Source organism: Ostrea edulis, chromosome 9 (genome assembly GCF_947568905.1).
Source record: "Ostrea edulis chromosome 9, xbOstEdul1.1, whole genome shotgun sequence".
NCBI classification, from domain to species: Eukaryota; Metazoa; Mollusca; class Bivalvia; order Ostreida; family Ostreidae; genus Ostrea; species Ostrea edulis.
In genome coordinates, this window is record NC_079172.1 from 45,747,746 (window position 1) to 45,765,245 (window position 17,500).

General features: G+C 36.4%; 1 protein-coding gene across 21 annotated transcripts in view; it reads right to left on the minus strand.

Annotated features, from left to right (window-relative positions):
* LOC125658186 (myoferlin-like) overlaps positions 1-17,500 on the minus strand; it is an 86,326-nt gene that overhangs the window by 62,985 nt on the left and 5,841 nt on the right. For all 21 annotated transcript variants that reach the window (XM_048889350.2, XM_056149351.1, XM_056149350.1 and 18 more), the window contains exons 3-9: positions 15,549-15,640; positions 10,998-11,103; positions 10,232-10,331; positions 5,347-5,537; positions 1,621-1,815; positions 1,453-1,503; positions 1,146-1,292 (exon numbers count right to left, since the gene is read on the minus strand). In XM_048889350.2, coding sequence (XP_048745307.2) covers positions 1,146-1,292; positions 1,453-1,503; positions 1,621-1,815; positions 5,347-5,537; positions 10,232-10,331; positions 10,998-11,103; positions 15,549-15,640 — 882 coding nt within the window. The remainder of the gene's footprint in view (positions 1-1,145; positions 1,293-1,452; positions 1,504-1,620; positions 1,816-5,346; positions 5,538-10,231; positions 10,332-10,997; positions 11,104-15,548; positions 15,641-17,500) is intronic.

The window sequence follows — 17,500 nt, forward strand, 5'->3', positions numbered from 1 at the left end:
CTATATGATATAATCTAATTTCAAGTTTTGTTGTATATTGAACTTCAGTCCATGTGACACACATGCATGTTAATATAATGGACCATTAGCTACAGGTAAATTTAACACTTGCTATGTGTGTTTCACTTTTAAACACAATATAAAATATTTGTACCACTGCAGTGAATTCTGAGGACAAAATATGGATACACACAAAACAAACAAATCTTTGTGTGAAGTTTGATTGTTTCATGTAAATAGAAAAATCAATCAAGGCCAAAAAACCTCTACTTATGACCTTTCCACCAAAATTTGATAGTGTCATCCTCATCCAATATATGAAGTCTCTGTATTACATATGATGACTCCAGGAAACCAATGGCCCCGAAACCAATCCATCTGTGGACGAACAGATGGACAGACAATCTGATTCCAATATAGAGATGGACGGACGATCTGATTCCAGTATAGAGATGGACGATCTAATTCCAATATAGAGATGGACAATCTGATTTCAGTATAGAGATGGACCATCTTATTCCAGTATAGAGATGGACCATCTGATTTCAGTATAGAGATGGACCATCTTATTCCAGTATAGAGATGGACCATCTTATTCCAGTATAGAGATGGACGATCTAATTCCAGTATAGAGATGGACAATCTGATTTCAGTATAGAGATGGACCATCTTATTCCAGTATAGAGATGGACCATCTTATTCCAGTATAGAGATGGACAATCTGATTCCAGTATAGAGATGGACAATCTGCTTCCAGTATAAAGATGGACAATCTGATTCCAGTATAGAGATGGACAATCTGATTCCATTATAGAGATGGACCATCTTATTCCAGTATAGAGATGGACCATCTTATTCCAGTATAGAGATGGACCATCTTATTCCAGTATAGAGATGGACCATCTTATTCCAGTATAGAGATGGACAATCTGATTCCAGTATAGAGATGGACCATCTTAGTCCAGTATAGAGATGGCTAAAATCTGCAGTCAGAGGATGACTGGTACAGGACCTCCTTCTCATGGCCAAATGACACACACGCACCTTGAGGTGGGGTACAATTATTAGTCTAGAGATGAGTTACTGGGGCCTCGTTTCCTTGACCGATCACACACACCTCGAGGTAGTGAATAATAAGTACTTACCGGGGCCTCATCCCCTGGGCCAATGATGCACACGCACACCTTGAGGTAACCCTTGGCCCCTGCCATCTGGTCCTCGGGGTCACTCAGCAGCATCCACTTGTGGAGAAAGGAGTGCCTGGGTTCTATGTACACCATGCCAATATCACACTGTCAAAAAGAGAGTACAATCATTTAATATTTACATGTAGGTAATCTATCTACAATGTCAAAAGGTCATAAACACTCAGATACTCTATGCTGCATGAATAACTTACTTCATTTACTCAAACTCAAGAATACCCATTCATATAAAAAAAATTATTCTAACCTTAAATGAACCAATCAGGGCATCAGATCTAAGTTTTTTGGAATTGAAGACCTGTACAAAAAGAAAAAGTAAAAATATTACATATAAAATAATCTTCATTTCATATGCTTTTGAAAATTGGCAAGTATTTTCCATGATATCATAATTATAAACAGAACAGCTACTGACTTTGAACTCGATGAGCTCGTCCATCAGCTCTAATGGAGATTTCTTGAAGTTGAAGAAGAAGGCTTCGTTCCAGCTAGGGCTGTTGGTTGACTTCTTCACTCGAGTCTGCTTTGTTTGGTTGGATACTGTAACCTTGGCAACAGGCTGGATATTTGCACCTTGTAACTGCCGGGCCTCAATAACCTTCACCCTAATCTAGAGAGTATAGAAGTATTACTCAGTGTTAAGAATCTACATTACCAACATGCTTCAACTCAAATAAAACACATGTACTACACAAGAGGTCCATGGCCTACATAGCTCACCCATGCAACCGTAATTTTGCTACAGTATACCACAAAGTCTATCGGTTCCCCTGACTCGAGTGTGATGGTGTGTAAATAGGACACTTTCCAACACACCTACATAAAACTATGAAACCTTGCTGTGGCCATGCCCTAATCCCAGAGGTCACAAGGTCATGGCATGAACAAAACTGAATCTACACTACATGAGTATACTTGCATATTCGTTTGACATTGTTCCATATTGTTCTTGAGAAGATTTTCAAAGTTTTTCCTTAAATGTAAAACTTTGAGCCCTGCCTTTTCCCTGGGGGGTATGATGATAGCTCACTGACATCTACACTACGTAACTTGATAATTATGATGATAGCTCACTGACATCTACACTACGTAACTTGATAATTATGATGATAGCTCACTGACATCTACACCACATAACTTGATGATTACGATGATAGCTCACTGACATCTACACTACATAACTTGATAATTATGATGATAGCTCACCGACATCTACACTACATAACTTGATAATTATGATGATAGCTCACTGACATCTACACCACATAACTTAATAATTATGATGATAGCTCACCGACATCTACACTACATAACTTGATAATTATGATGATAGCTCACTGACATCTACACTACGTAACTTGATAATCATGATGATAGCTCACTGACATCTACACCACATAACTTGAATGTCCTAGGATATCAATTTGATTGTTGTTCTTGAGATGATGATTTTATAAAGAATTTTCCTATACATAATCCTGTGTAAAAAAAATTTAACTCTTCTCCCATTACCCAACTCTCGCCCCAGGGATGATGGAGTGGACAGACTTGAATCTACACTACATGATGATGCTTGCATTTTAATTTCAAAGGGAAGACAGGATCCTAATTTAATCATGAATATTCACTTATAAGTGTGCATCACTGTTTTGGAAGAACCTTATATTTGCTTAAATTTGTGAAATAGCCTTTTACATAAAAGTAATGTTTTCAAGAATAATTTTTGTACATATAGTATATATAGTGATAAGCAAAGCGAATGTTTGAAAATACCACATCTCATTGAGAAATCTGACATGGCAAGATTGTGGGCTTTACAGCAACTGTAACATTAAACTAACAATAGGTAGCAATACTGACTTCGTACAATATTTGATAGAAATGTAAAAATAGGAAGCCAGAGATCTCTTATATATTCTTTACATTGAAACCTTAAAAAGCCATTTAACAATTGTTTCTCTAGTGGTATCTATTCCAATCAATAAGTATGCTGGTCGTTTTACTAACAGCACTTCACGAATCCGGAAATCCCTGTGACCCAATAATTAATGAGGAATTATAACAAGTGCAATTATATGAAAAACTATAACCAATATTTCAAATTCTAGACTGGAAGAATAGACAGGTTTATAAATCTGCAAGAACATCTGGTCACATGTACATACATAAAAAAACCATATTGATTCATATTGTCAGGATAGAAATGGGGGATGGGGTGAGGGCAGTTTGCTTGTCAAGACATTAAAAATCATTTGACATGTAATATACTGTAGTATACGTCACACACTCAGGATTAAAATTCTAAAGATTAAAAGTTTGGAAATAAAATATCTCTGACTATCATCTTTTTATAACCTGCATTTTATTTCGGTTTTATTATTCCTTTTTGTCCCCTCACTGTTAATAAAATGTCAATCTCTAGCTGTAATTTTGTGAGTATTGAATCATACCATATGGAAATGACCAATTTCATTCATGATTATCTTGTATGTAATTACTTTTCTTGTGTTAAATCAACAGAGCCCAGTCTACATCACTACACACAGCTGATTCTGTGTTATTGTATAGGTATAATTACATCTGTAAATGTCAGCCTTGGTTGATAAGTAGAAACTTCAGGCTGCCTTAATGATTTCTTGATTGGGGTCCCAGCTGTATCCCTAACACAATATATGTATTATTATTCTGTTCCCCATAGCTAGGACTGAGCCTTGTAAGACAAACATGATAGGTAACAGTTTGTCCCAGCATGTCCTCTCTGAATCATTACAATCAATGGGACCCAGAACTTTTATATCTAAGCATGTACTGTGGGTATCTGCCAACACTGCACATCATTAATCTACACTTTCCACGAATAAAGCCTGCTGGCCTCCATAGTACACAGTTAAAACTGATCTGGACAAAATCTTTGAGGTAGTCGAGGATTCACTATCCCTTATATACAATATTCACATTTACTATATAATAAATGTTTTTGTTTGCAATAAAACTTTGCTATTTCATTACTTGTGATTAATGCCTGATAAAAAACACTGTAATAAACACATATGCTGCAGGTGAGTGCTGAAAAAATTCAATTTGAAATATAGATTAACAAAATGCCTAGTTTGTATATGTACAGATGTACATATAATGTATCATGGGGGCTTTGCTGACTGAAAATTACGTACGTGTGTCTATTTTATCCCCAAAATACAAACTATATGCGAACAATACTTTTATATGGAATAAACCACCATGTACATGTTTACTTACACTTTCAAATACAGGAGATAAATAAAGCACAAATGACTATACAGGGTTCGAAATTAACTTTTTCAAGCACTAGTCCGTACGGACTAGTCACTATTGATGTTCACTAGTCCGCAAAGCATTTCACTAGTCCGTCCAGTATATCAAAAAATGATCTTCATTTTAATCAAACTAAACACAATTCGATTTCTGACACCTACAGAAGAAAAAGAGACCACCATATTTTATTTCGTATTCAAGATCTTCAAAAGCATACAATATTAACCTCTGAGTTAATCCTTTTATAAACGTCCATAAGTGCGTTCGAGATCGACGTTCCTGTTGTTTTGGTGTTCAGACCTTAGAGTCACAGGAGTTCGAAATTTTATCAAGAAAGTCAATAAAATTCACTCGATTGACCAAGTCATGAGCTATAGTGTTATGAACTACTGTGTTAGAGTCGCGAATGACGAGAACATGTGCATACAAACGTGCATGTTCTCAGACCACACTACTTGCAATTCTTGCACCTAGAACACGTTCTCGTGATGTGTACTCGGCGTTCGGAATCGGCAGGAATTTGACAATGTGTGCACGTTCGAAGAACAACGGTCTCAAACGCACTCCATGTGTTTGGAAGATCAGACTGTCATAGTCAGTCAAACACCTGACCATGCAGGTAATCAACCATAAGTTCAAACATCTAAGAGACTCAGACAAATCTTGCTAAAATCTTTACCAATTCAAAATTGATTTCCGGATTTTCACTAGTCCGTACAGACTAGTGCTATAGAGAGTTCACTAGTCCGACACGTTTTCTACTAGTCTCGGACTTACGGACATGAGTTAATTTCGAACCCTGCTATATTCTGCATTATTATGCACAACAGTCTGTAGAGAAACTTACTTGGAAATCTGTTGGTTTGGTGGAGAGATTTTCAAGAATTTTTCTGCGCCCAAATTTGCCACGCTTCTTTCTCCGTTTGGGTTTGGGGATGACCTGTCCAGTGGCAGGGTCAATCTGAGGTGGACCAGTATCCACTTCCTCTTCTTCATCTCCCTCATCCCCCTCCAACAAGGAATCCCCCAGTGCCTGACCTGTAGATAAAGGTAGACATAATTAATATCATTGTGTTAATTAAATACAGTAAAACATGGTTACAGTGAACCTCCAGTACCTGGCCTGTAGATAAAAGTAATTAAGTTATACTATCATTGTCTTAATAAAATACAGTAAAACACAGTTATGGCAAACCTCCAGGACCAGTGAAAAACAGTTCATTACAACTCAACTTCCTTACATCCAATAGGGGAATATATATATCACTTTGCTATAAGCATGAAGCTTGTTGGTGCCTTATGTCCCACTGGGGATGAAGAGGATAAGTAAGTAAGTAATGAAGTCGTTTTAAAGGGGCCATGGACACAATTTGAGCTGAAAATTTTCTAATTTTATTTTTCCATTCTTATTGTTTACAATGCTTAACTAAAGTATTTCTAACGGTCAACCAAAATTTGAATATCAGTTGTTGAGTTATAAGTGAGATACAGCACTTGCAATTCTTTGTTATGTCAACAAGGCTCCTGCCATGTTTTGTTTACATTAGACTGTTTGATAGAAAATTTCATGTTTAAAACAAAATGAAATGTGCCAAACACTAGAAACTATTTAATTGTGTTAAGAATTCATTTATAAATTGAAAAATCTGCTTTAAACAGAACTTTTACTAGTATATTTAACCTATATAAACAAAAACATGGCATGAGACTTGTTTACATAACAAGGATTTGTGACCTCTGTACCTCCCATGTACCTTGACTACTGACATTCAAATTTTTGCTGATCATTACTAATACCTTAGTTAAGCATTCTAAGCATTACAATCTGTTCTGATTGTTTCAAAATAAAAGAAATTGTGTTCAGACGGACGGACATACATCCAAATGGATGCAAAGCTCAACAGTATAAAGTATGAAACTGTGTTGTAAAAATTGTATTTACCACAAGATGAATTTTAAAAGAAAAAAAATACTCAAAAGGTGAAAATAGAGTCAATGTAAGGTAAAGAAAAAAAAACAACATTTGATCATAAAGGAGAGATTATGGTTAACTTTGTTATTGTTTGCAACAAATTTTCGATCATGGTTTTCCAAAATTTGTTGTTTTCATAAATTTCATAAACGGTATTTGGACTCTCTATGCTTGGACAACAATATCCTTGAAATGCAAATGCCTCAAATAGTTGTTGAGATTTAAATAGATAATGGTGGGTCATCGTGGTTACAAAATCCCACTTTACTCTAAGTAAAAAAAAATGTAATGTAGCAAACTTAGGAGTTAAATATCAGTGAAGCATATGATTAAAATCTATGCATGTATTTCAAACTTCTAACTTTTCACATAAGTGAATTCCTTATCCAGGATATGAAACACCTGTCTGGTCATCTGCAAGTGTCCTGTAATTAAATTAGACGGATATAGTTCTTTATGGTTAGCCTAGCTTCCTGGTCTCCATCCTACATGGGGTGCTATTTATCATCATTGATGAGTTAATACTCTCCATTGATGACCACAAAAGTTCATTCAACCTGCTCATTCTAAAACAGCTCAGTAATAAATGTTAGATGACCATTACACTGTACCGGAGGGGGGCCTTAGTGAGTGTGCCTAATCTTGTATATTCCACTGGTAATATGAATAGATCAGCACCATCTGATAAAAGAATGTAAGTGGACTCTCAAGATCGTCCTTAAGATGGGGTGATGAGGAGTATCATTCACTGTGTGTATTTATCTATGTATGTGGGTGTGTGTGTATATATAAATATATATATATATATATATATAAAACTCAACACTTTGTAGAAATTTGTAGAAATATTTCGACCGTGTTACTGGTCTTCTTCAGTTGTGTTTATAAATATACACACACATATCTATCTATCTATCTCAAACTGACCAGAACTACTCCTGTGTGTGTGTGTGTGTGTGTGTGTGGGGGGGGGGGGGTTACAAACAACAGATTTTATCTCCATGTGCCAAGCTGATAGATCTGAGCCACATGGTACAAGCAGATTATTCCTGGTGATAAGTTTACCTTACATTACACTGGACTGACAACTTAATAGCCTTAATAACACCTTGCTGTTGGGCATCTGCACTTTTCTCCAAGTATGGGTTATTTCTTACGTTTGTACGCTGGACTGACAGACAATGATACAGGTAAATGTTTTACCTTGTATGCTGGACTGACAACTAATGACACAGGTAAATGTTTTATCTTGTATGCTGGACTGACAACTAATGACACAGGTAAATGTTTTACCTTGTAAGCTGGACTGACAGATAATGACACTATTAGTTACACAGTTAGTTAGTGACCTGATACGGAAAAATACATGGTGTGAAAAGAAAATCTGTATCGGGCGAGGCGAAGATACGGGTTTTCTTTTCACACCATGTATTTTTCCGTATCAGGTCATTAACTGACTGTGTAACGAATTTATCACGTCGAAGACCTCTAACTGTAGATGTGGGGGTCTATATCATACAACTTAGTCAAATGTCTTTCCTTTTCAAACGGCTGCAAGTCGATCCCGACGATAAATAAAATTACTCGCCCAATACGGATTTTACTCGCATGATACGGTTTTTTTCACGGCGTCATGTGACCAAGATCTGACCAATCAGATTTCAACAATTTTGTCTGAGGCGTGATAAAGGTAAATGTTTTACCTTGTACGCTGGACTGACAACTAATGACACAGGTAAATGCTTTTTTTTTTTTACCTTGTACACTGAACTGACAGCAATAACACATACCTGCTGGCAACTGCAGTTTTTTTCCCCAAGCAGAGGTTATTTTTAAACTAGTACATTGGACTGACAGCTAAATTTATCTTACTGTTGAGACATTTGCAATTTTTCTGTGGAGATGGGATTCATACTTGTACATTGGAATGACAGTCAATAATACTTTGCAGTTTATTAACCTGTAATATCTCCAAAGAAATATTTTCTTACCTTGTATATGGGTCAGACATCTAATAGCATCTTGCTATTGGGACAACTTCAGTTTTCCCTGGGGATGGATTTTTTCTTACCTTGAACACTTGACTGACAGCTAATGGCACCTTGCTGTTGGGGCACCTGCAAACTGATCTCAGCGTGGCCAACATCTTCTTCAGGTTTTTCACTGTCTCGTGCCAAGTTCGGCATGCTGATTGAAAAGTTGCCCAAGTTCCCTACCCGAGTTAATGTGGTACGAAGGTTCTGCATATTGATCACGATCCTTTTGTGCACTTATAACATAGCAATACACCTTCCCTATATTAACCATCCCCAACACTGAGTGTGTACACACCTGTTACATATGAAAAAATCGATACTCTGGTCGGACACCAGCTTGAATATTGATAGATGTCAATGTTTTGTTAATACATGTAACATATCTGCATTCAGACAAGTCTTTAAATTTATTTAATACTACCTCCCCCTCCTCCCTATGTTAAGCACAAATGCACAATGAAGGATGACCATCAGTAAAGTAAAACCTGCCTAATCTGACAGCTGTGCAATCCATTTCACTGGGAATTCCGACCCTTATTTTCATTCCCAGTTCTAAACCATTATGTATTCTGACAATATTTTTTCTCTCCCAGTATGTGTCAGATTAGACAGGTTTCACTGTACCACCATGATATGATGTAAATGGGTGGCACCATCATGTACTGGTATGTAAATGGGTGGCAACATAAATAAGTAACACCACCATAGGCTGGTATTAAATGGATATCACCACCCTGGGCTAGTATCAAATGGATGTCACCACCATGGGCTGGTACTAAATGGATGGCACCACCATAGGATGGTATTAAATGGGTGGCACCACCATGAGCTGGTAGTAAATGGATGGCACCACCATGGGCTGGCATTAAATGGGTGGCACCACCATGGGCTGGTAGTAAATGGGTAGAACCACCATGGGCTGGCATTAAATGGGTGGCACCACCATGGGCTGGTAGTAAATGGGTAGAACCACCATTGGCTGGTATCAAATGGGTGGTACCACCATGGGTTGGTATCAAATGGATAGCACCACCATCACGGGGCTGGTGTTAAATGGGAGGCACCACCATGGACTAGTATTGAATGGGTGACACCACCATGGGCTGGTATCAAATGGGTGGGATCACCATGGGCTGGTATTGAATGGGTGGCACCACCATGTGCTGGTATGTAAATGTTGCTAAATCTCTCACTATCGCAGCAGATAACACATTTTTGTACCTTTAATTTTCCTTCTTCATTGAATTCTTGAATTTAGCTGCCACTTTTGTTTACATTTTTTTATCAACCGATAGATGTGCAGCATTCAGAGTTAATGCTTACTATCAATCTCTCAGAAGCTTTCATACTTACTGGTATATGGCTTGTGCATCCACATTGCATTACTGTGTTTATATAGCCTCTCCCCGACCCCCATCTAGTCCTGAATACTAACTCAGGGATTAGCCTCCTGAGAGGGCTAAAATAGGTTTTGCCTGCTTCCAATCCCATTTACTTTGTGAATAAAATATTGTTTTAAAAAAATAAAAGTATTTCATATTTATATCCTTTGACCCCCAATAATTCTATATATCAATTCTCAGTTTATATAGTCTCCTGGACCACTTATATAGCCCTTGAACTTCTACATATATACATGTACCAATCCCAAGTTTCTGAGATATATCTCCCAGCTCCAACCACACATATCCCTCTCATAGATCTGTAAAGTACCAGGTACACACCTTCAGTTTCCTGGGTGGGGTCACCACCACCTGAGGCTCCTGCGGCAGCGGGGGAGGCAGATGCTGGCGGCTTGTACAACAACTTCATCTCCAGTTTTGTCTATAAAACCAACATCATATATTACATTAACAAGTAACATCTATCATCTACCGTATAGCGGGTTTTTTCCACGGGGTGATACATTTGGCTTATTTTAGCGGTTAGATAGCTTTCCGCTAAAATTTCAATAGCCAAATATGCACCCAAACGCGATTTCAATATTTGCAAGAGAGATAATTCTTCTTTCTCCCCCAAAATTTATTCCGCTAAAATTATTAGCATACATTTGAGCAATCAAATTGCCAAATTTTTGACACGTGGAAAAAAAACCGCTATACGGTATTGAAGACAAAACCTAGCAGGATGTAAAAATCAAACATTTAAGACTGTTAATTTGTAGAAGTTCCACTGACAAAAATAATCCTGATTTGTTTTCCCCCGAGTAATAATAACTCACCAAAAAAGAGTTGAGTCATGTTGGTTCATTCATGTAATTCAAGTCAAAAATATTCCTAGAGTTTCATAGCAATTTCGTACAAAATTGATAATTCTTTACACGTTGGACTATTACATTACAAACAAGAGTGCAAATGTCTATACATGTACTAACAATATCAAAAGTACTTCAGTAATTGAATTTGAACCATCAACTTCTGACAGTCTAATCCAATAAACAATGTATGTGAGAATTAGTTTCTTGAATTGTTGCTGAGTTACTATGGTTACCTGGGTGGGTCGTCCATTACTGTCTGTGAGACTGAGGTTGAGCGATTCAGACTGGGTTCCACCACGAAGTAAGTTTCGCAGAGGTACTTTGGTCTGGGCCAGAAGTCTGAAAGACAAAAAACAGTCAATCGATTACTCCTGGTCTCTAATGGGAGGGGTGCACTAAGGATTGGGGGATGGGGGGGTTGGGGTTGGCTTGGTCTGAGCAGGTGTTTACATCTAAACTGATTACTATTCTATACATAGCCACTTATTCATTTTGAACTAATTTACTATGAAAAGGAAGAATGAAACTCTGTTTCATATCTTTTTGTTCCATTATTCAAAGGACAGTTATAAAAAAAACAAGCTTTACAGAAAAGATTGAATTTTTTTAGACAGGTACACGTAAAACCTCATGTAATAAAATTGATCGCACACATTTCACAGTAATTTTTCTTCCCCAAGTTTTCATGTACATATACGTAGACATTTTTGATCTTTGAGCTTACATGTATATATGAATGTGTGATTTATGCTATATATGTCAATGCAGCAGATTGATTTATGCATGTCTCCAAAGTTTTGTTTCTCTTGTCTCCCCCCATTTTTTGTTGCTGCAGATTATTGCTACATTAGTATGTATAATAAAAAATTGAAAGAGTTTTTAAACAAGTACTTCATCAAAACTTCTTAATTATATGACAAATTCCAATGAGACGTTCATCTGTCACTGGTAATTTCTTGTTGTCTCATAAGAACATTTATATATCCCACACACTGTCAACCTCAAACAGGCTCAAGGTGCAATGCTGTTTATCCTGAATATTCAGCTCCCACCTACAGGAATGTCTGCTCACATTAATCAGTTATAGAGGAGACATTTAAAATATCTGGACAGAATTTCATTTTATCTACCTTTACACAACTGATGGGCCGTCAAGACTCTCAAGCCTTTAGTTTATAGATCAATGTTATGACTTTGTAATTGACAAAGTGCCAAAGAATGAATACATGTTTGTAGGACACACCCGACTCTCTACCGCTTTGTATGACTCTAAGTTACTTACAGAAGGGGGTCTATACTATAATAAAACACTCAAGTCGATCATCAACAGAGTTTCTCTAAAATTCTGAACTAGAGGTGTCAATGAAATAAATCAACAGCAGCACTTCCATGTTTTCACTTCCACACAGACAAACCTACAGTTAGCCATAACTATGTATGCCTACATGGTATTATGTAGTATCAATTTAACAGGGAATGATTAGTCTTTGAAAATTGCTATGATCAGATGCATACAGTGTGGACAAGCTCAAGCCTCATCTGTCTACACATTCCATACAATTCTTTTTAAATTAGAATGAGCAATGACACAACTGACCCCCCCCCCCCCACACCCCCACTGTTAGTATATGTACTGGGGTAGATAGCCAATAAATTACAAAGCCAATTTTGTGTCTATTCATTACAATCTACCTAGACCTAGATTTTTTTCAAGGAACTGCACATGTGTTGTCAGTGATGGCATCATTAATCTTTATATATTAAGTGTATAAATGACTCCCACACAAATAGTCTATATACACGCCTGCTTATCAAAGTCCAATCTCTCATATCAGGTTACAAGAAATTTCCAGGGTGTAACAGATGGACAAAGGAATAACAAAGTGATATTCTTCTAAGAGTGCTGTATGTGGCGAATCATGACAGATTACACCCATTTTGTATTGCTTCACCCAGTAATGTTTAGTATTGCTTCAAGGCTATTTCATTTGTCAGACATTCCATCAGCACAATCGGCACAAGTTACAGAGAAGTTTACTTAACATATGAATGTCTATGCCAACAACCTTGAAGACTCCATGACTGAAGATTATGTATGTGTAGTCATGCATCTACATGTACATATATTAAATGTACTGGCAGACCAACTCCTGTATATACATCACAAATAAAGCATAAACTATACTCCATGACAGGCTTCTCATAGGAAGTACAGCTGTGCAGGAGCTTTTGTCACTGTGTACACCCACAGTAAACCTGTAATATTTTCTGTCCCAGGTTACACCTGAACCATTGCACTGATGGGAAATATGAAGCTTTTATTGCATTCAGACATAGGTATGTACCATATTTAGTGATTAAAGGCTATAGGTAACAAAATTTGAAAATGTACTGTATTCATTGTGTGGTGTTTTTTTAATATACAGAGTAATTACAATTTTGGGGAAACTGTTTGGGAATTGCATGTAGAAGGATATCATAAGTGGATAGCCACTTGTGAACATTCCTAAATATAACTTATATACACCATACAGAGTATACATGCACATACAACGCCGTTTCCATGGCTATCCGGTCATGTACAAGGTGAGCGCAATATAGCACTTCATCAATCATACGTACTCCATCGGATGGCCAATGTCACCAACATCCTGATAAACTGATTCGTCAACACTATTTATATGAAAATTTGTCTTAATTTGTGGGGATTTAGCATTGGCAGTCATTTTTAATTTCATGCATATAAATTCTCTATAACAATGAAAAGTGATACATAATAAATACTCAAAATTTCAGATAAATGGACAGACCTGGAATCATCAGATTTATTCAAAATAAAGATCCTAAAATTAAACTCATTCCAACTCACACAAAAAACATAGTTATATTCAACCTCAATCCTAATTTTAAGTCACAGAATAAATTTAACCTCAAATTCCTTATTCTTAATCTGAACTGAAATATAAAAAGTTCCTTATTTTCAAAAGCACAGCAATACCTAGATTTATACACATACAGTAAAATCATACAGAACCCCATTTCCCATTCACACAGTCAAACCTAGATTTATACAGTAAAACCTGGTCATATAGAACCTTATCCCCCACTCACACAATAAAACCTGGATTTATACAGTAAAACCTAGATTAACACAGTAAAACCTAGATTTATACAGTTAAACCTTGTCCTACAGAACCTCATTCCCCACTCATGCAGTTAAACCTAGATTTATACCGTAAAACCTTGTTATACAGGACCTCCTTCCCCACTCACACAGTAAAACCTAGATTTAAATACTAAAGCTTTGTCATATAGAACCTCATTCAACATTAACACAGTAAAACCTAGATTTATACAGTAAAATCTGATCATATTGAACCTTATCCCACACTCACACAGTCAAGCCTAGATTTATACAGTAAAACTTAGATTTATACAGTAAAACTTAGATTTATACAGTTAAACCTAGATTTATACAGTTAAACCTTGTCCGACAGAACTTCATTCCCCACTCATGCAGTTAAACCTAGATTTAAATACTAAAACTTTGTCCTATAGAACCTCATTCAACATTAACACAGTAAAACCTAGATTTATACAGTAAAACCTCATCATAAAGAACCTCATTCCCCACTCACACAGTAAAACCTAGATTTATACAGTAAAACCTAGATTTATACAGTAAGCCTTGTCACACAGACCTCCTTCCCCATTCACACAGTAAAACCTAGATTTATATTAAAAAAAACTTTGTCCTATAGAACCTCATTCAACATTTACTATGTTAAACCTAGATTTATACAGTAAAACCTAAATTTATACAATTAAACCTTGTCATACAGGACGTCCTTCCCCACTCACACAGTAAAACTTAGATTTATACAGTTAAACCTTGTCCGACAGAACCTTATTCCCCACTCACACAGTAAAACCTCGATTTAAATACTAAAACTTTGTCCTATAGAACCTCATTCAACATTAACACAGTAAAACCTAGATTTATACAGTAAAACCTGATCATAAAGAACCTCAACCCCCACTCACACAGTAAAACCTAGATTTATACAGTAAACTTTGTTCTACAGAACCTCCTTCCCAATTCACACAGTAAAACCTAGATTTATATAATAAAACTTTGTCCTATAGAACCTCATTCAACATTTACCATGTTAAACCTAGATTTATACAGTAAAACCTGATCATACAGAATATCATTTTCCACTCACACAGTCAAACCTAGATTTATACAGTTAAACCTGATCATACAGAACCTCATTTTCCACTCACACATTATAACCTAGATTCATGTTGTCCTACAGAATATCATTCCCCACTCACAGTCTAACCTAGATTTATACAGTCAAACCTAGATTTATACAGTTAAATCTGATTATATGGAACCTCATTCCCTTCTTACACAGTGAAACCTGCAAGATAAAGAACTTCAAACAGAACTGACACTGTAAAGCAAGGCTTTAATTCACCACAGATAATATATCTCACAAAACTAATTCAATATTAATATGATTTTCAATATACCATGCTTGAAATAGTCAAACTCAACCCATCAATACAGGTCAGGTAACTCATCAATACCTCATCTAATATAACAAGTGTCATATTCTAATCCAGACACATTTCCAAATACTTGTACCTAAATCAGATTGGTAACATTCATGTGGCCTAATGTGTGTGGACTGTTAGCTGAGGTAAAGTAGGGGATTGGGTATTAGGTGACTGTACATACTGCCACAGTGTACTTAAATGTGAGTACTAATCATTACCGGTTCCGGCCCACCCTCTCCCAGTCCATGATTTTAACCTGCAACTCATCTGAAGCTGTCACTGCTTTACCCAAAAGATCGATATCAAAGGTCTGAAATTAAAAATAAAATCATGTTTTCATATGAACTGTCACATACAGTATCTTTTGCATTCATATTATGTACATATTATAACAAGTTTGTATAGATTTACTTACATTAATTGGCACAATCAAAATTCAGTTTATCAGGTATTTTGATAGATAACCAAAATAAACCAATCACATAGAGCATGTATTAGCCCCATTTTCAAAATTCATAACTACATTGCATGGCATAACAAGAGCACTGACAAGCAGGGTATCCCCTCACAGCAGTGTATATAGCTGTTACACTCATTAATCAGAGATTTACCATGTTATAGATGACAATATGACCCATAAAAATGTTAGATACAGTTGAACTTTGGTAACTTGAACACTGATATTTCAAATACCATGGACATATCAAAGAAAATTATGAAAAACACTGATATGTACTATAACATACACATGCATAGCTGCATTACTATACATATCCCCTCTGCAGCCTGTTTCCATGGGATAAGACGTACATATATTACACAGTGATTCAGACTGGCGTCGGCCATTGGCAAATAGCCGAGAAATATTGAAAATGGCCGACTAAAATTTTCCAGAAAGGCCAACATGCATATGGCCTATGAAATATTCGTTTTTCAGTCAGTATGGCCAATCGTCTTTTAGTGTTTATCGGTCACGGGAAAATAACCGATATCCATCTTGGGTTTATCATAATACAAGTACTCAATTGATCGCTTGTTAAGAAGATTTTGATTGGTTTTCGAAAAACTTCTGTCCAATCAAAATTACTTTGAGTAAAAAAGATAAATTGGTGCCCCTGTTGATCTCGCTTCTCTTGTTTGTGTAAAGCACCAATCAGCGGGGAACCAGTTTTTAAAAAATGTCTTGAATCAAATAAGAGAGTCAGGTTTGATGATCATGATTGGCAATAAAACCTTATTAAACATCAGAATTTCCGGTTGCGGTAGCTCAGTGCTTCGTAACTAGGAGGTCGTGACTTCGAGTCCTACTCGTGCCATAGCCGCATCAAACCTAAGAAGTAAGCATGGTTAGTGATTGCTCCTTCACCAAACGCTCGTCATTTACTAGATTTAGAAGCGAGAATCACGGGTTTTTCGGATGCGACCTTAAAAACGGATGCACCGTGCCGCGCCAGGTGTTGGCAAGTACATTAAACAACCCTCACTGCTATGGCCATGAACGCTAAGCATGGGTCTAAATTTGTGACAACTGGTGACGTCTCAATTATCGACTGGATGTCAAACAATAACAACAACAAACAACACCCTGCAACACAGGAACAACCGAGAAAATTCCCAAACAGTTAACTGCAGTCATGATAATTAAACTGAATATTTGAAAAATAAAAAGTCAGTTTAACTTTATTAAGTTTTGAGTTTAGTTTACAGCATTGCTTCATATATATTTAGGGTCTAAAGTTTTCATGGAGTTAGGCCAAAATGGCATATAATTTTTGTATCATTTATAGGCCCTCTGTCCTATCAACTTGCATTCCAATCTGAATCACTGTTACATATTAGCAGCATAGATGAATTAGCATAAAAAGGCTAGCATAAGATTTGTAGCTTAATTCCATTAATAATTCACTGAGTCAACTATTTTACTTCAGCATTTATCAACTAAAATCATGGTTCCTAGCACAAAGTTGTGAAATACAAATAGGGTATTTTCGAATTCTTCCTTGTCCATGTTTATTCAGTATTTTAGTATACACTGTTACATCAATTTTCTTTATTAAGCAATTAGTCATTTCTGGTTTATCGTCATTAACATAAACAAGAGGCCCATGCATGCCCACATCGCTCACATGAGCAGCAGTTCCTAGCAATAAACAAGCTTGAGCAAAACTAT